Source organism: Oncorhynchus clarkii, chromosome 13, assembly GCF_045791955.1.
Source record: "Oncorhynchus clarkii lewisi isolate Uvic-CL-2024 chromosome 13, UVic_Ocla_1.0, whole genome shotgun sequence".
In the NCBI taxonomy this organism is placed as follows: Eukaryota; Metazoa; Chordata; class Actinopteri; order Salmoniformes; family Salmonidae; genus Oncorhynchus; species Oncorhynchus clarkii.
The window spans coordinates 9,332,124-9,355,150 of NC_092159.1; the positions used below are offsets into that span (position 1 = coordinate 9,332,124).

General features: G+C 41.1%; 1 protein-coding gene across 1 annotated transcript; it reads right to left on the minus strand.

Annotated features, from left to right (window-relative positions):
- Positions 1–1,884: 1,884 nt before the first annotated feature.
- Positions 1,885–6,009, minus strand: LOC139424224 (B-cell receptor CD22-like; the record flags this gene model as incomplete). The annotated part of the gene is made up of 11 exons (XM_071175903.1): positions 1,885–2,124; positions 2,220–2,271; positions 2,382–2,472; positions 2,672–2,935; positions 3,274–3,504; positions 3,615–3,947; positions 4,084–4,311; positions 4,417–4,758; positions 4,986–5,207; positions 5,318–5,662; positions 5,790–6,009. Coding segments are annotated over 11 exons (2,568 nt in total), but the record flags the coding sequence as incomplete, so codon positions are not given.
- Between the last annotated feature and the right edge of the window lie 17,018 nt (positions 6,010–23,027).

The following is a 23,027-nucleotide window of genomic DNA, read 5'->3' on the forward strand; positions in this document are numbered from 1 at the left end:
TTCCAGCCACTGGAGACAGCAAGAGTGCGAAACTCAATAGAGTAGTCTGTTATGGATCGATTGCCTTGACATAGGGAAGACAGGGCCCTGGAAGCCTCCTCCCCAAAAACAGATCGATCAAAAACCCGTATCATCTCCTCCTTAAAGTCCTGATACTGGTTAGTACACTCAGCCCTTGCCTCCCAGATTGCCGTGCCCCACTCACGAGCCCGTCCAATAAGGAGAGATATGACGTAGGCGACACGAGCAGTGCTCCTGGAGTAAGTGTTGGGCTGGAGAGAAAACACAATATCACACTGGGTGAGGAACGAGCGGCATTCAGTGGGCTCCCCAGAGTAACACGGCGGGTTATTGATTCTGGGCTCCGGAGATTCGAAAGCCCTGGAAGTGGCCGGTGGATCGAGGCGGAGATGGTGAACCTGTTCTGTGAGGTTGGAGACTTGGGTGGCCAGGGTCTCAACGGCATGTCGAGCAGCAGACACTTCCTGCTCGTGTCTGCCTAGCATCGCTCCCTGGATCCCGACGGCTGAGTGGAGAGGATCCGAAGTCGCTGGGTCCATTCTTGGTCGGATTCTTCTGTTACGGTGAGTGAATGAGGACCCAAAAGCGAATTAACTTAAACAGAGCTTCTTTAATTACCAAACATAGGTAGGCTCCGACAGGACAAGACAAGGTTACAGCAAACATGACGACAGTCTGGTTCAGGCATGAAACACAACAAACAAGAATCCGACAAGGACAGGAACAAAAACAGAGAGAGATATAGGGGACTAATCAGAGGGAAAAGGGGAACAGGTGGGAGAAGGGGTGACGAGGTAGTCAAGAGGAGACAAGGAACAGCTGGGGGAAAGCGGGGGAGAAAAGGTAACCTAACAACGACCAGCAGAGGGAGACAGGGTGAAGGGAAAGGACAGAGACAAGACACAACATGACAGTACATGACAGTTCATATGCACAATGCAACTCGGAGTGCTTGGATGCACCACAAACCCAGAGGTGCCTTATTTTAAACTGGTTACCAATGTCCTTAGACCAGTAAATACAAAATGTTAATACCCATGGTTTACGGTCTGGTATACCACGCATGTCAGCCAATCAGCATTCACTGCTCAAACCACCCAGTTTTTAATGGTCAATATTCCACACCTCCACAGGCATTATATAACTTAGTTTAGACATACAGGTCCAGATACACAAGGTTTTTGTCAAACTTCTTCTGTTCAGGTCTTCTTGGTTCTGGGTTTGTTGTGTTCAGGTCTTATTGGTTCTGGGTTTGTTGCGTTCAGGTCTTCTTGGTTCTGAGTTTGTTGTGTTCAGGTCTTATTGGTTCTGGGTTTGTTGTGTTCGGGTCTTCTTGGTTCTGGGTTTGTTGTGTTCAGGTCTTCTTGGTTCTGGGTTTGTTGTGTTCAGGTCTTCTTGGTTCTGGGTTTGTTGTGTTCAGGTCTTCTTGGTTCAGGGTTTGTTGCGTTCAGATCTTCTTGGTTCTGGGTTTGTTGTGTTTGGGTCTTCTTGGTTCAGGGTTTATTGACTGTACTGTAGAGAACAGAGGAGTCCTCCTCAGCTGCTTGTGCTGCTGCGGGTCTGAAGAGAGAAACAAAAATTAAACAAAGACAGTGTCCCAAATGGTGGCACCCTATAGGGCTCTGTCTAAAGTAGTGCACTAAATAGGGAATAGGGTTCCATTTGGAACATAAGAACAGTTCCTCAAAACCATCATCACATCACTCCCTCATTATAGTCATGTCATAGTAATTGTCCTGAGATGTCCATGTTTGGGTTCATAGTTTGGCTTCATAGTGGTCTCAAAGGGTCAACTGTTTTGCTTATTGATGACATCTCCTACAATAAACAGCAGCATATGAATGACCCTAATACAGAATAAGCTCACCGGGTGGCAGCAGTGGGGAGGTTGAATTTCACAGCAGCGTACTGGACATCCTCATCCTCTTTCTGGGGCTGAGGCACTTGGACGGTGGAGTTTAGATGCACTTCCTGGTTTTTGGAGCCAGAGAAGTGGACACTGGCGTAGTGAACATCATCCTGGTTGTCTGTGTCAGCTGTCTGTGCTGCAGTAGAGGTCATGGCCACGCTTGAGATGTTGTCATACACTGGACTAGAGTCTCCCTGATGGAGAGAGAGGACAGACAACATGAGGAGTGGAAATGTTCCACAAAGAATACACAGTCATCACAGTCACCTTCTGATTCCAACAGACTCACCTGTCCATCATCTGCTGTGTCTCTTGTGTTGGTGGGTTTGGAGGCCTTCTTCCTGTTTTGCACATTAATTAATGAATACATTACGTCATAAATGAAGTTAACAATAAATCAGAGGGCTACATTTAAATAATGAACAACATGATAATATGCATTTTCACTCACCTGAAATACATGAGTCCAGAGAAACAGAGGATGAGAACCAGAACAACCACTATGATTCCTACAGCTGCAGTCTGAACTGAGGTTTGTTTCCCTATAATAAAATATGGATGATATGAGTACATGGCATTATATAATTAACTAAAAATAAACTATAATACAGGACATTAATGCAATACTTGTTAAGGGATCTTATAACCCAATGTATAGTTATAACCTAAGGTTTAATAAGCCTAATCATAATGATTAAGATTAGATTGAAACATGTAGGTTTGTATTGAGATGTATTTTACCTGCTACAATGATCATCAGAGCTGTAGAGTTATTAGATCCTCTTCCATTCTGGGCCTCACAGTAATATTCTCCTCTGTCCTCAGAGATGATGTTAGTGATGCTGTAACTCTGTCCTGATGCTTTTGGTGAGGTTACGTTCTTCTTGTACCAGGTGTATTTGTCCACAGGTGGGTTGGCATCACTGCTGCAGGTCAGAGTCACTGAACTGCCCTCCACTATTTCACCAGAGGGACTGACTGACACTGAGGTGTTCTTTGGAGCATCTAGTAAAGCAGAATATGTCAGAGGGTCAGGACTGTAGTATACTACCTCAAATGACATCATGTCAAAAATAAATCATATCTAAAGTCAGAGAACTATCACTTACACAAAACATGAACAATAATACATTTGGAGATACTTTAGGACTAGAGTGTCTACTAAACTATTCTTCAAGTGTCTGAGGTACTGAACATTCTAACTATAGACATGCAAACATTATGACATTGTCTGTAATTTCTATGTAATTATGAATATGTATAGATAAAGCAGTAATACTCTTCTCATTGATATAAAGTTTGTGATGTTTTATAAGTAGAATAGTAGTTTAATTCATACTTACACACTGCAGGAGAGTGGAGGTCCTCATGGTGTTCTACAGTACAGGAGTAACTGTCTGCAGAATGACCCAACACTACTAGGATATTACTAGAGTATTGTTGGGAAGTGGGCTCATCTAGACGTTGTCCGTTCTTGTACCAGATGTAGGTGGGGTTGTCAGTCAGAGTACAGGTGGTGATACAGGTCAGTGTCTTCTGTCCCTCTGCAGCAGGAGTCACCTTCACCTGCAGACCTGAAACAATATGTATAAAAACACATACACCTCTGTGTTAACAGGATGGTTAATATATTTATCCTGTAATTCAATATGATTCACAGTTGTATCATACAGGGTAGTATTACCTGTGACAGACAGAGTTGTTCCTGGGAAACTATGACCCCAGTCAAAGTAGTCTGTTTTAAAAGTGAAGCGATACTCAGCTGAGTCCTCCTCTCTCAGATCTGTGATTCTCAGAGTGAAGGGACCTCTGTATGTTCCAGTGTACTCCACACGACCTGCATACCCTGGGTCTCTGGTTAGGTCTTCAGGGGTCGACTTATCACTTCTAAGCCAGAATGTTGATGTGGTGGAATAATAACCAACATAAGTACAGGATATGTCCACTGTTGACCCCTTCAAGACACAGATTCTCCTCTTGGTGTAAGTCACTCTGTTGCAGCTCTGACCCTGAACACCTGAAACACAGTGACATAACAAGAGGTCAACTGGATCATATTCTCAGTTATTTCTAGAAATGCTAAAAGTTCTCAAGTTCTCAAAGTGAAACCAACACACAGGTTGAACAGTATTGTTAATTAAAGAAACACTCACACACTGCAGGAGAGTGGAGATTCTCATGGCCTTTTACAGCACAGGAGTAACTATCGTCATAGTTACTGGAGACTGGGTCTTTGTACTGGGGGGAGGTGCTCTCATCTAGATTTTGTCCGTTCTTGTACCAGATATAGATGGGGTTGGGGTTACTCAGAGTACAGGTGGTGATACAGGACAGTGTATTCAACTCTGATCTCCTTTTAGGAGTCACCTTCACCTGAAAACCTAAATTAAAGGAGAGCAAAAAATAGTATATGGTTCAGAATTGGTTTGAGTTAATTATTAACATCATGACTCTTCAAAACTTTATAATGTGCTATACAGTGTTACCTGTGACAGACAGAGTTGTTCCAGGGAAGCTGTACCCCCATCTTGCCTCATCAGTTGTAAATCTGAACTTGTACTCAGTTGAGTCACTCTCTCTCAGGTCTGTGATTCTCAGGGTGGAGTCCTTTTCTGTTTGTCGATGATATTCCACACGATCTGCATACTCTGGGTTCAGGCTCAGGTCTTTAGTGACACCAGACTCCCATTTGCTGAACCAGGACACTTCTGTGACGTTATGCCAACTGGGATGTGTGTAAAAACAGGATATGTCCACTGTTGACCCTTTCAAAGCACAGATACTCTGATGGGTGTAAGTCACATTCATACAGCTCTCACCCACAACACCTGAAACAAAATGGAACTGATCAATTCCTGAAACCATAATGAGACTCAATGTTATAGATGTGTTGGACAGGTTCATTTAGAATAATAAACAATATATATATTGACATACATCTATAAACTGTTTATCATTCCAATATATCTAGTTAAGAATATTGACAGAGAAAGTAAAACCATTCTTATTTGTTCCAAATGATACCACATAAAATACTAGTTTATTTCAGACTCACACACTGCAGGAGAGTGGAGATTCTCATGGCCTTTTACAGCACAGGAGTAACTGTCTTCATAGTCATTGGAGACTGAGTCTTTGTACTGGGGGGAGGTGCTCTCATCTAGATGTTGTCCGTTCTTGTACCAGATGTAGATGGGGTTGTCAGTCAGAGTACAGGTGGTGATACAGGTCAGTGTCTTCTGTCCCTCTGCAGCAGGAGTCACCTTCACCTGCAGACCTGAAACAATATGTATAAAACCACATACACCTCTGTGTTAACAGGATGGTCAATTTATTTATCCTGTAATTCATTATGATTTACAGTTGCATCATACAGGGTAGTATTACCTGTGACAGACAGAGTTGTTCCTGGGAAACTATGACCCCATTCAAAGTTGTTTGCTTTAAAAGTGAAGCGATACTCAGCTGAGTCCTCCTCTCTCAGATCTGTGATTCTCAGGGTGAAGGGACCTTCGTTTCTCCTTGTCTCTTTGTCAGGGTACTTCACACGACCTGCATACCCTGGGTCTGTGGTTAGGTCTTCAGGGGTCAACGTATCACTTCTAAACCAGAATGATGATGTGGTGGAATAATAACCAACATAAGTACAGGATATGTCCACTGTTGACCCCTTCAAGACACAGATTATTCTCTTGGTGTAAGTCACTCTGTTGCAGCTCTGACCCGGAACACCTGAAACACAGTGACATAACAAGAGGTCAATTGGATTCTATTCTCAGTTCTTTCTAGAAATGCTCAAAGCTCTCAAGTTCTCATAGTGAAACCAACACACAGTATAATGTATTAAATTAACACTCACACACTGCAGGAGAGTGAAGGTCCTCATGGCCTTTTACAGCACAGGAGTAACTGGCATCATAGTTACTGGAGACTGAGTATTTGTACTGGGGGGAGGTGCTCTCATCTCGATGTTGTCCGTTCTTGTACCAGATGTAGGTGGGGTTGTCAGTCAGAGTACAGGTGGTGCTACAGGTCAGTGTCTTATCCTGATGTCCACCAGTCACCTTCACCTGAAGACCTGGAGAAAAAACAATATCACTGTAAATCCCTTTATCACTGACTTATCACTCTAATACAAAGATGGAAGAAATCCTATGTTATACAGACATAAATACAAACCAAGATAATTTTCCTGAACTAAATGGAATTCAACAGTTTAACTATATTGAATGTAACTGTACCTGTGACAGACAGAGTGACTCCAGGACTTCCAGAATATTTCCCTCCTTCCTGATCTGTTAGTAATCTGAATTTGTACGTAGCTGAGTCTCTCTCTCTCAGGTCTGTGATTCTCAGGGTACAGTCTTTCTTCTTAATCCCATGATACTCCAGACGACCTGCATACTCTGGGTCCTGACCTAGATCTTCAGGTTCTATACCAGCCTCCATTTTAGTGAACCAGAAGGTTGTTGTGACTTTACCTCTGGGATATGTATAAGAACAGGTCAGCTCCACTGTTGACCCCTTCAAGGTACAGATACTCTGAGTGGTGTATGTAACACTCCAGCCATCCTGACCCAGTACCACTGAAACACAGTTAGACATCACAATGGTATCAGAATTAGGACAAGATATTCTGGCTCACACTGAAGGTAGGGTTTGTCCACACTTTGTTGCCATATTAGACACCACAGATAATCATCACTCAGTGAGGTGTGAAACACAACTATTTAAAGTGAAGTGGAGATGCCTAACAGAACACAAGCAAATGTAATACACATGTCTGTAGATTGACCAACATATAAGTTATGAATGAGACCATACCTGTCACAGACCAGAGAAAGACCACCAACACACTTCCTGCTGTTCTCAAGGCCATTGTTGCATCTCCCAACCTGTAGTCTTAGAAACATAAACAACAACTCACTCTATAGCTGGTGAATAACTCCTCCTGATACATTGAAATATAAACTGTAAATGGGGTACAGGGCCTCATTACTGAAAATGAACCAGGCTCATATTGTGTTGTGTTGTATTGTGCTATATGGTTGTCTATGTGAATACTGTCTGTCTGTAAGTCTACTGCACTATGTATGTGATGTGTGTGATGTGTTGCATGTCTGTCTACGTCTGTCTACTTAAACTGACATGATGCAAAAAATAAATTCCTAATATATTCAGTAGTCATCATCATCATTGTAAACAACAACAACAACAATCACTTATTGAACAGATCTGTAGAACTGTAAACACATATTTCTACATTGATTATTCTGATGCTGTTTTATTCTCAGAACTCCAAATATAGGAGGATAAATGTTCCATCCTTTACGGTCCGTCAAGCTGTACAGCAGCCTAAAGACTGACCACCAAGTTGAATGATAGCTGCTATCACCAAGCTGTACAGCAGCCTAAAGACTGACCACCAGGTTGAATGATAGCTGCTATCACCAAGCTGTACAGCAGCCTAAAGACTGACCAACAGGTTCAATGAGAGCTGATATCACCAAGCTGTACAGCAGCCTAAAGACTGACCACCAAGTTGAATGATAGCTGCTATCACTAAGCTGTACAGCAGCCTAAAGACTGACCACCAGGTTGAATGATAGCTGCTATCACCAAGCTGTACAGCAGCCTAAAGACTGACCACCAAGTTGAATGATAGCTGCTATCACCAAGCTGTACAGCAGCCTAAAGACTGACCACCAGGTTGAATGATAGCTGCTATCACCAAGCTGTACAGCAGCCTAAAGACTGACCAACAGGTTCAATGATAGCTGCTATCACCAAGCTGTACAGCAGCCTAAAGACTGACCACCAGGTTGAATGATAGCTGCTATCACCAAGCTGTACAGCAGCCTAAAGACTGACCAACAGGTTCAATGACAGCACCTATCCTCAAGCTGTGAGGCTAAACAGCCAGTGACTTTCACTCTCTCTCTCACTCTCTCTTACTCTCTTTCTCTCCCTCTCACACACACACACACACACACACACACACACACACACACACACACACACACACACACACACACACACACACACACACATGATACATTACCCTCAAGTATTTGACTTATGACTAAAAACAAATAACCAAAAACTATATTTCAAGATATTGTCAAGAGTACTTACAGAGTGAAGTGAAGAGGAGAGGTCTTGTACAGTGAGTCAACTGTCTGGTAGTGAGTGAAAACAAGAAGTAAGAGTTGAAACCTTATAAAAGCAGTCAGAACACAAGTAGTGGATGCAGAACTGTCCTTCCTGTTTAGTAAAGACATTAACATCCACAACAACCAGACCAACACACCAGAAAAGGGCTGTTACTGTAATAGAACAGAAATGGTGTAAAAGACAAGTCTGGGCATATATTTATTTTATTTTTAAAAATGTGTCAATTTTCACTGTGGTCTTTTATACTACATACAGAACCATGTAAACAATGTGTTGACTAAACTATTTATAACGTTAACATTTTAATGACCTACCTTGCCCTTCTGAGTTCTGTATATACAGGTCAAAGTTCCATGATGTTATTCAATTAGAACCCATTCAATTTACACACCCATGACCATCACTCCTCATCAGCTGCATCAAAGTGGTACTGAAGGTTCAGTGATCTAGACTAGAGCACCTATGGGTGGTCCTGGGAACCAAACCCATAACGTTGCAGGATGTTCTACCAACTGAGCTACAGAGGAACATGTTCTGTCAAGTCTAATGTGTATATACATATTTCTGACATGACTCAGGAGGTCTGTCAGAGGACAGACAGGAAAGGAGAACAGGGAAGTGATACTGAGTGTGTGCAACTAAACCAACAAAATACTTTATACTAATCTAAACACAACCCACCATCACTGTGTCTCATGTTAATACTACTCCTAAACACAACCCACCATCACTGTGTCTCATGATAATACTACTCCTAAACACAACCCACCATCACTGTGTCTCATGATAATACTACTCCTAAACACAACCCACCATCACTGTGTCTCATGATAATACTACTCCTAAACACAACCCACCATCACTGTGTCTCATGTTAATACAGCTCCTAAACACAACCCACCATCACTGTGTCTCATGATAATACTACTCCTAAACACAACCCACCATCACTGTGTCTCATGATAATACTACTCCTAAACACACCCCACCATCACTGTGTCTCATGATAATACTACTCCTAAACACAACCCACCATCACTGTGTCTCATGTTAATACTACTCCTAAACACAACCCACCATCACTGTGTCTCATGTTAATACTACTCCTAAACACAACCCACCATCACTGTGTCTCATGTTAATACTACTCCTAAACACAACCCACCATCACTGTGTCTCATGTTAATACTACTCCTAAACACAACCCACCATCACTGTGTCTCATGTTAATACTACTCCTAAACACAACCCACCATCACTGTGTCTTAGGTTAATACTACTCCTAAACACAACCAACCATCACTGTGTCTCATGTTAATACTACTCCTAAACACAACCCACCATCACTGTGTCTCATGTTAATACTACTCCTAAACACAACCCACCATCACTGTGTCTCATGTTAATACTACTCCTAAACACAACCCACCATCACTGTGTCTCATGTTAATACTACTCCTAAACACAACCCACCATCACTGTGTCTCATGTTAATACTACTCCTAAACACAACACACCATCACTGTGTCTCATGTTAATACTACTCCTAAACACAACCCACCATCACTGTGTCTCATGTTAATACTACTCCTAAACACAACCCACCATCACTGTGTCTCATGTTAATACTACTCCTAAACACAACCCACCATCACTGTGTCTCATGTTAATACTACTCCTAAACACAACCCACCATCACTGTGTCTCATGTTAATACTACTCCTAAACACAACCCACCATCACTGTGTCTTAGGTTTATACTACTCCTAAACACAACCCACCATCACTGTGTCTTAGGTTTATACTACTCCTAAACACAACCCACCATCACTGTGTCTCATGTTAATACTACTCCTAAACACAACCCACCATCACTGTGTCTCATGTTAATACTACTCCTAAACACAACCCACCATCACTGTGTCTCATGTTAATACTACTCCTAAACACAACCCACCATCACTGTGTCTCATGTTAATACTACTCCTAAACACAACCCACCATCACTGTGTCTTAGGTTAATACTACTCCTAAACACAACCAACCATCACTGTGTCTCATGTTAATACTACTCCTAAACACAACCCACCATCACTGTGTCTCATGTTAATACTACTCCTAAACACAACCCACCATCACTGTGTCTCATGTTAATACTACTCCTAAACACAACCCACCATCACTGTGTCTCATGTTAATACTACTCCTAAACACAACCCACCATCACTGTGTCTCATGTTAATACTACTCCTAAACACAACCCACCATCACTGTGTCTTAGGTTTATACTACTCCTAAACACAACCCACCATCACTGTGTCTCATGTTAATACTACTCCTAAACACAACCCACCATCACTGTGTCTCATGTTAATACTACTCCTAAACACAACCCACCATCACTGTCTCTCATGTTAATATTACTCCTAAAGATCTTACGAAGTATACACCTAATCACTGTTACTCTCAGTCTTACTTTAGGTCATTTTCAAACAAGTCTCCACAACAATCTCTTGCTTTGAGAGTCCTTAAAATACCATGCAAAAATATTATATCTGTAACCCCATGTACAATACTGTATTAGATTAAATACACAGAAAGACATCTACAGAGTATACTGTAAATAACAGAAAAACAAAACATACATTACAATAGCATGGCCATGCACATAACAGGATACAGAAGTTCATGGAAACAAACAAATGATAAAATAAACATATTTTAAGATATCGTCAAGCATACTTACAGAGCTGAGGGGAGATGTGTTGCAAGTTAACTTACTGGAAGTCTATATAAATAGACACTGAGTGTGAGGTTGGAGGTTTGAAGTCTGTGGTTGACAACTTTGAAGCAGTCAGGGACAATAGAGTTGAGTAGAGGGCGTTCTTGCTTCAAAGCCTGTTTTAGCATGGCTAAGCCATTGAATACACCATTTCAGTTGGTATGAAGACTGTTATTAAACTTATGGAAGTTGAAGATATGAACAACTTTAATATGGAAATAGCCCTCAATGGTGCTGCTCATTCTGTCACAGAAGACATCATGACAAATATCTCAAGATGTACCTTCTATCCAACTCTATGTCAGGGACCAAGAAGCTTATGCAGAGAGGGCTTCCTTCAGCAGTCACTCAGACAGTGTTCGAGAACATCAAAACTGATGTATCATGGGTAAATTATGACTGACTGAATGATCTATAAATAATATTGAGTAGTTATTCATCATGCAAGGTGATTTGTAGATCTTGACTCGCCTATAAGATCTCGACTCGCCTATTGGCTACAATGTCGAACACTCCCACATTTACAAAAATCCCATTCAAGTCACGGGACTGATATTAAGATTTCACATATTAACATTCTCACATCATGTTCAAATCATCTGGAAGTGACTTTGTTGAGCTTCACAAAGCATTTTTTAAAAACTTTTGATTGATTTTGAAATTATGTGCGAGAAATGCCTCTTATCAGTCACATGATGAATGGGATTTCTGCCACGAATGCTAAAACGTTAGCTAGTGGAAACAGTGTCAGGGGAAACTAAAACAAAGCAGGGACTGGTGTCACACCATGTTCATAGACTGCTAAAAGGGAAGGGAAACCAATGTGTCATTTTGTAATTTGGGTGAAACTTCAAGATATGATAACAATATATTAGTAAGAGAATAGAGGTGTAAGGTCTGGCTTTGGTTTGGTGCCATAGCTCTTTAGTCCATGTTCTGTGGTGGTTCTCTTCAGTCCATGTTTTGTGATGGTTCTCTTCAGTCCATGTTTTGTGGTGGTTCTCTTCAGTCCATGTTTTGTGATGGTTCTCTCAGTCCATGTTTTGTGATGGTTCTCTTCAGTCCAGGTTCTGTGGTGGTTCTCTCAGTCCATGTTCTGTGGTGGTTCTCTCAGTCCATGTTCTGTGGTGGTTCTCTTTAGTCCAGGTTCTGTGGTGGTTCTCTTCCGTCCAGGTTCTGTGGTGGTTCTCTTCTCTCCAGGTTCTGTGGTGGTTCTCTTCCCTCCAGGTTCTGTGGTGGTTCTCTTCCCTGGATGGTCTGATACACGGAGTGCTGAGCATCTCTCTGAAGAGATGTGAACGTGTCACTGTGGGAGATTTTCACACTCCGAGAGAGAGAGACAGCGACAAAGGAAACACAGTATGAGCACTTTACACACTGCTCTATAGTATTCTCTCTCACTTCTACTTTCTGTGTTCATCTCTCTCCTCTGTGTCTGTCTTTCTCTCACTCACCCACTCACTCACTCACACAAACAAACACAAATACTATATACAAAATAAACACATTAATGAATATGTTATAACATACCTACTGGCAGAGTGTCTGGTCCTCATTTTCAGTGGTGTGTGTGTCCCAGTTAGGGTCAGGATGGACCCTCTGTGGAGAGAGAGCTGTGTCAAGGTACAGGGAAAATAGTAGAAAGAGACTATTGTGACACAGTAAAAAATAAAAGCAGTAACTTATCAACAGGTAGTGTGTTGATAGAATGACCATCTGTAGAGCATCTATCCAGACTATCCAAATAAAGTGACTAAAACACTATATCACTGTAAATCCCTTTATCACTTAGTATTCACTCTAATGCACAGATGGAAGAAATCCTATGTTATACAGACATAAATACAAACCAATATAATTTTCCTGAACTAAATGAAATCCAACAGTTGAACTATATTGAATGTAACTGTACCTGTGACAGACAGAGTGACTCCAGGATCACCACTATATTTCCTTACGGTCTGATCTGTTATAAATCTGAACTTGTACATAGCTGAGTCACACTCTCTCAGATCTCTGATTGTCAGGGTGTGGCCATTCTTCTTGTTGCTACAGTACATCACATGACCTGTGTAGTCTGGTTCACCACTCAGAGTCACAGGATTCCCCTCAGCATAATTTTAGTGAACCAGAAGGTTGTTGTGATTGTACCACTGGGATATGTGTAAGAGCAGGACATCTCCACTGTTGACCCCTTCAAGGTACAGATACTCTGAGTGATGTACGTCACACTCCTGCTATCCTGACCCAGTAACACTGAAACACAATCACACATTATAGTGATTATACATTACAGACCCATTTCCTCACACTAACAGCATTTGTCCACACTGTGTTGCCGTACTCTACTTGCTGAGTGTGAATGGAAACCACAGAAAGGACCTAAGTGTTACTCAGTGAGGTGTAAAAGACAACTATTCCAGAAAATAAGAAGCCCCTAACAGATGATGTCACTGAACACAACAGAATAACATTAAGATAACATTACTAAAACATTATGAATGAGACCATACCTGCTACAGACCAGACAAAGACCCCCAACACACTTCCTGCTGTTCTCAAGACCATTGTTGCATCTCCCACCCTGCATTCTTAGAAACATAAACAACAACTCACTCTATAGCTGGTGAATAACACCACCTGATACATTAAAACAGTCCAGGTTCCATATTCACAAAGTGTCAAAAAAAAAAATATATATATATATATTTAATGATCTCGTCAACCGTACTTACAGAGTGAAGGGGGAAAGATCTTGTACAGTGAGTCAACTTATCTTCGTAGCCGTGCATAGAAACAAGAAGTGTGATTTTAGTGACTGACACATTGTGAAAGTAGCCTAGTCAGGGATTTAAGACAATCACATGCATCAACAGCATGTCAGAAAGGGATGTACTGGATGTACTGCTAAAGACTGCATAGCTATTTACATTTCTTCATTTGAGGAGTGGGCCTACATGTTTTAAAGGGGCTAAATGCAGCCCATTTTCAACATAGTCTTTTCTTTAAATACAGATCCACAACAAAGTGTTGACTGTTCTATATGGTTTCTGAATGTGTTTCCTCACAAGATGTGACCCATCACTCCTCATCATCTCCATCAAAGTGCTACTGAAGGTTCCAGTGTTCTAGAATAGAGCTCCTCCTACTGGCATCTCAACATTACTGCAGCCTCCAGTCTCTCTTCATATGTCCCAATCATGTCCTCATCCACTTGGATCAATAACAAAATATCAAACTGGTAATAAGGTGCCTGAGACTGAGGTCCCGATTCCCAACCCTTTCCCAAGTGTGCAAGTTCACTCTTCCCGTCATGGATTTAAAAGTATGAGACTGGTGTGAACATTGGAGTTTCCATATTTGTTAGCTGAATCCATATCAGTGGAACAGGCGAAGCTTAAATCTTTGCCCTATACACATTCTATGTCTTTGGCAGGGGTCAGGGAAACGGACAAGGGATTCACATATTCTCAAAATGTATTTTCATCAATGTTTTTTTTTTCTGTGATTGACACTTAACTAGTGAATTCAGACAATCCGATCAGAGAGCGAAACATGCAAATCTACGATGCTCACAAGGTCTACTTCGGGGAAGAAGTGGGCGGAGTCAGGTCTACTTCGGGGAAGAAGTGGGCGGAGTCAGGTCTACTTCGGGAAGAAGTGTGCGGAGTCAGGTCTACCTCGGGGAAGAAGTGGGCGGAGTCGGGTATACTTCGGGGAAGGAGTGGGCGGAGTCATGTCTACTTCGGGAAGAAGTGGGCGGAGTCAGGGGAGGATTCAAACAAAAGATGGCAGCAATGGCAGCATAAAGATACAAATGAAAATACACAAAATAAAATGTCAAATAACATTTGAAAATGTAAAGAAATGTAGACAGAATAAACCAACCATGTAAAGATACTGTGTTATTAAGAGATGACGTTGGACTGGCGTATGAATTCAGTGAACTAGCTCTCTCAGTTGGCTTGTTAGCTACATGAAGCAGACGTTGTTCAGTGATACCGAAAGCTAGCTGGCCAGCTAGAAGTTAACTCTGTTACCTCTGACAATAAAGTGAAGTGACTTCCATAAACTGGCATTTTTGTGGATCACACAGCTGCTCTGGACAAAGTGGATTCTGAACTATACGGTGCTTTGCCGCTGAATTACAGCAGCATTTTTATGATTTGTTTACACTTCACACATTAGTAATGTTGTGATGAAAGTAATAAGAAACATTGCATCAAGCAGAACTACTTCATGGATTTTAAGGCAAAATTGTGCTATAACATTTTTTTTTATCTAGCAAACTATATATAAAGTGTATATAAACAAATTGAATTTATTTGGGTAACAGACAACCACATTTACAAAAAAAAATTAAGCTGGTAGCATGATACCCAAGAAAGACTCGCTGCCAATGGTGCTTAAACAAAGTACTGAGTAAAGGGTCTGTATACTTACGGAATGTGATACTTCCATTTTGTATTTTTAATCCATTTGCAAACCTTTCTAAAAAACAGTTTTTGCTTTGTCATTATGGGGTATTGTGTGTAGATTAATGAGGGGAAAACAATATTTATTCAATTTTAGAATAAGGCTGTAACATAACAAAATGTGGAAAAAGTCAAGGGGTCTGAATACTTTCTGAATGCACTGTATATTACTAGATACTATTATAAACCAGGTAGTTTAGGTCCTGGATGCTGATTGGCTGAATAAGCATTTCATTTCACATACAGTATATCAGACAATAGAACACTGGTATGACACCAAAATATTTGTTTACTTTCTATTTATGTTGGTAACCAGTTTATAATAGCAATAAGGCCCTTGGGCTTGTAGTTTATGGTCAATATACCACGGCTAAGGGCTGTATCAAGGCACTCTGCGTTGTGCAGAACAACAGTCATTAGCCGTGGTACAGTATATAGGCCAATATACCACACCCCCTCAGACCTTATTGCTTAATTATACCACTTAGTTATAATATACGGGTCCAGATATACAAGGTCTTCTTGGTTCTGGGTTTGTTGTTTTCAGTTCTTGGTTCTGGGTTTGTTGTTTTCAGTTCTTGGTTTTGGGTTTGTCAGGTCTTCTTGGTTCTGGGTTTGTTGTTTTCAGTTCTTGGTTCTGGGTTTGTTGTTTTCAGTTCTTGGTTCTGGGTTTGTTGTTTTCAGTTCTTGGTTCTGGGTTTGTTGTTTTCAGTTCTTCTTGGTTCTGGGTTTGTTGTTTTCAGTTCTTCCTGGTTCTGGGTTTGTTGTTTTCAGTTCTTCCTGGTTCTGGGTTTGTTGTTTTCAGGTCTTCCTGGTTCTGGGTTTGTTGTTTTCAGTTCTTGGTTCTGGGTTTGTTGTGTTCAGGTCTTCTTGGTTCTGGGTTTGTTGTGTTCAGGTCTTCTTGGTTCTGGGTTTGTTGTGTTCAGGTCAGTTCTTCCTGGTTCTGGGTTTGTGGTTCTGGGCCTTTGTGTTCATGTCTTCTTGGTTCTGGGTTTGTTGTGTTCAGGTCTTCTTGTTTCTGGGTTTGTTGTGTTCAGGTCTTCTTGGTTCTGGTTTTGTTGTGTTCAGTTCTTCCTGGTTCTGGGTTTGTGGTTCTGGGCCTTTGTGTTCAGGTCTTCTTGGTTCTGGGTTTGTTGTGTTCAGGTCTTCTTGGTTCTGGGTTTGTTGTGTTCAGGTCTTCTTGGTTCTGGGTTTGTTGTGTTCAGTTCTTCCTGGTTCTGGGTTTGTGGTTCTGGGCCTTTGTGTTCAGGTCTTCTTGGTTCTGGGTTTGTTATGTTCAAGTCTTCTTGGTTCTGGGTTTGTTGACTGTACTGTAGATCTCAGAGGCATCCACCTCAGCTGCTTGTGCTGCTGCTGGTCTGAGGAGAGAGAAACAGAAATGAAACAAAGGAACCCTATACCCTTTATAGTGCACTACGTTTGATCAGGGCCTATAGGGCTCGGTCAAAAGTAGTGCACTAAATAGTGAATAGAGTGCCATTTGGAACTCATCACTCCCTCATTATAGTCATGTCATGGTAATTGTCTTGAGATGTCCATTGTTGGGTTGGTAGATAAAGGAAATTACATCACTAGTAGTCACTAGGGGTCAACTGTTTTGCGTATTGATGACATCTCCTACAATAAGCAGCAGCATATGAATGACCTTAATGCAGAATATGGTCACAGGGGGGCAGCAGTGAGGCGGTTTTATTTCACAGCAGTTCATTGCAGATCTGAAATAATACAGAAATAACCCTCAGCAGCCAAGCTGATAATGAACTGAGGTGAAATAACCCTCAGCAGCCAAGGTGATAATGGACTGAGGTGAGTTAACCCTCAGCAGCCAAGGTGATAATGGACTGAGGTGAGATAACCCTCAGCAGCCAAGGTGATAATGGACTGAGGTGAGACAACCCTCAGCAGCCAAGGTGATAATGGACTGAGCTGAAATAACCCTCAGCAGCCAAGGTGATAATGGACTGAGCTGAAATAACCCTCAGCAGCCAAGGTGATAATGGACTGAGGTGAAATAACCCTCAGCAGCCAAGGTGATAATGGACTGAGCTATAATAACCCTCAGCAGCCAAGGTGATAATGGACTGAGGTGAAATAACCCTCAGCAGCCAAGGTGATAATGGACTGAGCTATAATAACCCTCAGCAGCCAAGGTGATAATGGACTGAGGTGAGATAACCCTCAGCAGCCAAGGTGATAATGGCTGGGGTGATTTTTGCTTGTTTTTTTCTGTTTTCCAAATACCATTTAAAAGTTTTTTAATTGTGTAGAAATGCAGTAAATTAAATTCAACTTTCCACCCCCCCCCCCCCCCATCCAGATTTGGTTGTAAACAAGCAAACTTCTCCTTTAATGCTATGTGTTCCCAATGTTCTAGTGTTGACTATGTTGTTGTAATGGCAGAATATGCTCACTGGGTGGCAGAACAGGGGAGGTTGAATTTCACAGCAGCGTAGTGGACATCCTCATCCTGTTTCTGGGGCTGAGGCACTTGGACGGTGGAGTACAGAGGCACTTCCTGTTTTTTGGAGTGAGAGAAGTGGACGCTGGCGTAGTGAACATCATCCTGGTCGTATGTGGACTCTGTCTGTGCTGCAGTAGAGTTCATGGCCATGTTTGAGATGTTGTCATACACTGGACTAGAGTCTCCCTGATGGAGAGAGAGGACACACAACATGAGGAGTGGAAATGTTCCTACAAAGAATACACAGTCATCACAGTCACCTTCTGATTCCAACAGACTCACCTGTCCATCATCTGTTGTGTCTCTTGTGTTGGAGGTGGATGTGGAGTTCTTCTTCCTGTTTTGTACATTAATGAATGTATGAAGATATCAATCATTCAATTAATAAATTAAGTTACTTTTATTTATTTTTATTTAACTAGGCAAGTCAGTTAAGAACAAATTCAAATTTACAATGACTAAAGTGAAATTATATAAAAATATATGCCATCTCACTCACCTGAACCACATGAGTCCAGAGAGACAGAGGATGAGAACCAGAACAACAACAATGATTCCTACAGCTGCAGTCACAACTGATATTTGTTTCCCTATAATAAAATATGGATGATATGAGGACATGGCATGTTCTTACAATCTAAAATCTAACACATTATAGAATATCAACACAATACGTGTAAATACTTTGGGATCTTATAAAACTTGTGACATCATAAGCCAACACATAATTATAAACCAAAGTGTAATCAGTCAAAACACAATGATTAAGATCAGCTTGAAACCTGTCAATTTGTATTGAAGTATTGAAGATGTAACTTTACCTGCTACAATGATCATCAGAGCTGTAGAGTTCATAGATCCTCTTCCATTCTGGGCCTCACAGTAATATTCTCCTCTGTCCTCAGAGAGGATGTTAGTGATGCTGTAACTCTGTCCTGATGCTTTTGGTGAGGCTACGTTCTTCTTGTACCAGGTGTATTTGTCCACAGGTGGGTTGGCATCACTGCTGCAGGTCAGAGTCACTGAACTGCCCTCCACTATTTCACCAGAGGGACTGACTGACACTGAGGTGTTCTTTGGGCCGTCTGGTGGACAATATGTAACAACAGTGTATTAAATAGTGTTTTTCTTGTTATTGAAATATGAATTTAAATGTGATCCTCTGATTAAAGAGTAGGTGAACTAACACTGAACGTCCACAGACACAGAAGAAGAGTTGAGACGTCCATATTTATTCTCAGTCTCACAGTAATATTCTCCTCTGTCCTCAGAGATGATGTTAGTGATGCTGTAACTCTGTCCTGATGCTCTTGGTGAGGCTAAGTTCTTCTTGTACCAGGTGTATTTGTCCACAGGTGGGTTGGCATCACTGCTGCAGGTCAGAGTCACTGAACTGCCCTCCACTATTTCACCAGAGGGACTGACTGACACTGAGGTGTTCTTTGGAGCATCTGGTAAAGGAGAATTAGTCAGAGGGTTATAAAGGTGCAATTACAACCTCACATGACATATCAAAATCTGTGAAGCCAGACTATCAAAAATAAGAATCCACTAAAACAAAACATTAACAGGAACACGTGATACTGAGCTGTACTTTACTCACATTTCACATTGATGTTGATTGACTCAGACTTCCCCGTTTTAATCCCATTCCAGGCCTCACAGTAGTACTCTCCAGTGTCAGATGACTTGATAAGATTGAAGACAAGATGTGGTCCTGTGTTCACATTGGAGAACTGATAGTGACCTCCATTCTTCTTGTACCAGGTGTATTTGTCCACAGGTGGGTTGGAATCACTGCTGCAGGTCAGAGTCACTGAACTGCCCTCCACTATTTCACCAGAGGGACTGACTGACACTGAGGTGTTCTTTGGTCCATCTGGTGTTGAAGATGACAGAACAAATAAGAACTCATATACCATGTAAGTAAGCAAGAGATGATGTAAATTAGTATAGATTAGTATATTACACTGACATGTAGAACCATGTATTACAGAGATGATGTAAATTAGTATAGATTAGTATATTACACTGACATGTAGAACCATGTATTACAGAGATGATGTAAATTAGTATAGATTAGTATATTACAATGACATGTAGAACCATGTATTACAGGGATGATGTAAATTAGTATAGATTAGTATATTACACTGACATATAGAACCATGTATTACAGAGATGATGTAAATTAGTAGAGATTAGTATATTACAATGACATGTAGAACCATGTATTACAGAGATGATGTAAATTAGTATAGATTAGTATATTACACTGACATGTAGAACCATGTATTGCAGAGATGATGTAAATTAGTATAGATTAGTATATTACAATGACATGTAGAACCATGTATTACAGAGATGATGTAAATTAGTATAGATTGGTATATTACACTGACATTTAGAACCATGTATTAGAGAGATTATGTAAATTAGTAGAGATTAGTATATTACACTGACATGTAGAACCATGTATTACAGAGATGATGTAAATTAGTATAGATTAGTATATTACACTGACATGTAGAACCATGTATTACAGAGATGATATCAATGACTTTCACTGTAGATATATCAACACCCCATGTACTCACATCTGACAGTGAGAGTCTCTTCTGGAGAGAGGATTCTCTCTAAACCTTCTACAGCACAGGAGTAGTTCCCTGCATCCTCACTGCTGACTGGGTCTAGGATCAGGCTGTTATAACTGCTGACTGGGTCTAGGATCAGGCTGTTATAACTGGTGATTGGGTTGGTCAGACTTTGTCCGTTCTTGTACCAGATGTAGGTGGGGTTGAGACCGACTGTACATTGGGTTCTACATCTCAGTGTGACTCTCTCCCCCTCTGACACAGACGTAGGATCCATCTCCAACAGGATATCTAAGAGGAAACAGCCATATTTGACTCCAGACAGGCTTGTCATGTGATTAGACTTGTCCTATTACAGTAATAACTGTAGGTGTAGTATTACCTGTGACAGTCAACATCACACCAGGAAGACCAGAAAATCTCCCCTCAAATGTTGTTATTAATCTGAATTTGTATTCAGCTGAGTCATTCTCTGTCAGGTGTGTTATTGTCATGGTGTGGTGGTTCTCTGTGTTCCTATTGTACTCCACACGACCTGTATACTCTGGATATGAACTGACATCTACAGGGTCTTTCTGTGTAAACCAGAATGAACCTTGTTCTATATAACTAGTGGGATGAGTGTAAGAGGAGGATATGTCCACTGTGGAGCCCTTCAAGACACAGATTCTCCTCTTGGTGTAAGTCACCCTCCAGCAGTTGTGACCCTGGACACCTGAAACATAAAGAGGCTTTCTGTTAATAGTTTCAACTTTTCATGTCTTGTTTCTTTAGGTGCAAAGTAAAGAAGTAAACTGTTCATTTCAAGTCATTTCAGTATGAATCATAACCATTTGAGCTGTTGGTATTGCTAGAGTGAAACACTGTGTTTGAATCAACACTTTTTCCCCCACTTACACACTGCAGGAGAGGGGAGATCCTCATGGCCTTTTACAGCACAGGAGTAACTATCGTCATAGTTACTGGAGACTGGGTCTTTGTACTGGGGGGAGGTGCTCTCATCTCGAAGTTGTCCGTTCTTGTACCAGATGTATGTGGGGTTACCAGTCAGAGTACAGGTGGTGCTACAGGTCAGTGTGTTGTAATATATCCTCTCCACCTTTAGATCTGAAGGGAGAGGTTATGAGACAATAATGGAGGAAGTCTGTCAGTCACCACCATTTCACTGTTCTCATAGAACATGTAATACATAACTTGACTTGTACTATACTATTTATACAGTACCTGTGAGACTGAGAGTGACTCCATATGAATATCTCCATTCTGAATCCTGGTTTGTTTTATATCTGAAGTAATATGTTGTTATGTCACTCTGTCTCAGGTCTGTGATTCTCAGGATGCAGTCCTTCTCTGTAGTTCCACTGTACTCCACACGACCATCATACTTAGGGTCCCATCTCAGATCATAAGGCCTACCATTCAACCGTGTGTTATACCAGACCATCTCTGTGACTTGGGTCACACTGGGAACAGGACAGCGCATGTCCACTGATGACCCCTTTAAGGCACAGACACTCTTCACAGTATTTTGTCCCAGAACACCTGAAACACAGTGTCACAGGACTCAACCTTGAGAGAACTTCATTTGTGACGTCAAGACTATAAAAAAACAGACATTACAATAGTTCATCCAAATGCAGGATACTGTGCATACATACATGTGCAGGATACTGTATGACCCATATACTCAAATGTACATTCCCTTACATCATCCTAGTATTCATTTCAATATACATCATGGAAGTAAAAAGCCTTCCAGTCAATTCAGAAAGTTAACCAAATTACAATTCCTAATTTTCTAAATGTTCCTAATTGAAAAGATTTGAAAATAATTGGAATTGGAATTTCAGTGTACTTCCTGAATTGAGATGGAATTGACCCCAACCCTGCTGGTGGTTGACACCATTCTCATACTGCTACTGCTGCTGATGTGCAGAAGTGTGAATGGAAACCACAGATAAACATCACTCAGTGAGGAGTGAAAGATAACTATTTAAAGTGAGGTGGAGACTCCTAACAGAACACACCAGAATAACATTATGATTCTTATCCTTTTAGAAATGTCTGTAGATTGATAAACAGAGCAACTCAAATATAAGAACGAGACCATACCTGCTACAGACCAGAGAAAGACCACCAACACACTTCCTGCTGTTCTCAAGGCCATTGTTGCATCTCCCACCCTGCAGTCTTAGAAACATAAACAACAACTCACTCTATAGCTGGTGAATAACTAAACCTGATACATTGAAGTAGAAACTGTAAATGGGGTCCAGGGCCTCATTACTGAAAATGACCCAGGCTCATATTGTGTTGTGTTGTATTGTGCTATATGGTTGTCTATGTGAATACTGTCTGTCTGTAAGTCCATTGCACTATGTATGTATGTAATGTGTGTGATGTGTTGCATGTCTGTCGACCTCTGTCTATTTATTAAGATGACATCATGTGTGATGCAAAAACAATTTCCTAATGTATCCAATAGTCATCATCAACAACAACATAAACAACAACCACTTATTGAACAGCTCTTTAGTACTGTAAACACATATTTCTATATTGATTGTTGTGAAGCTGTTTTATTCTCAGAACCCCAAATATAGGAGGATAA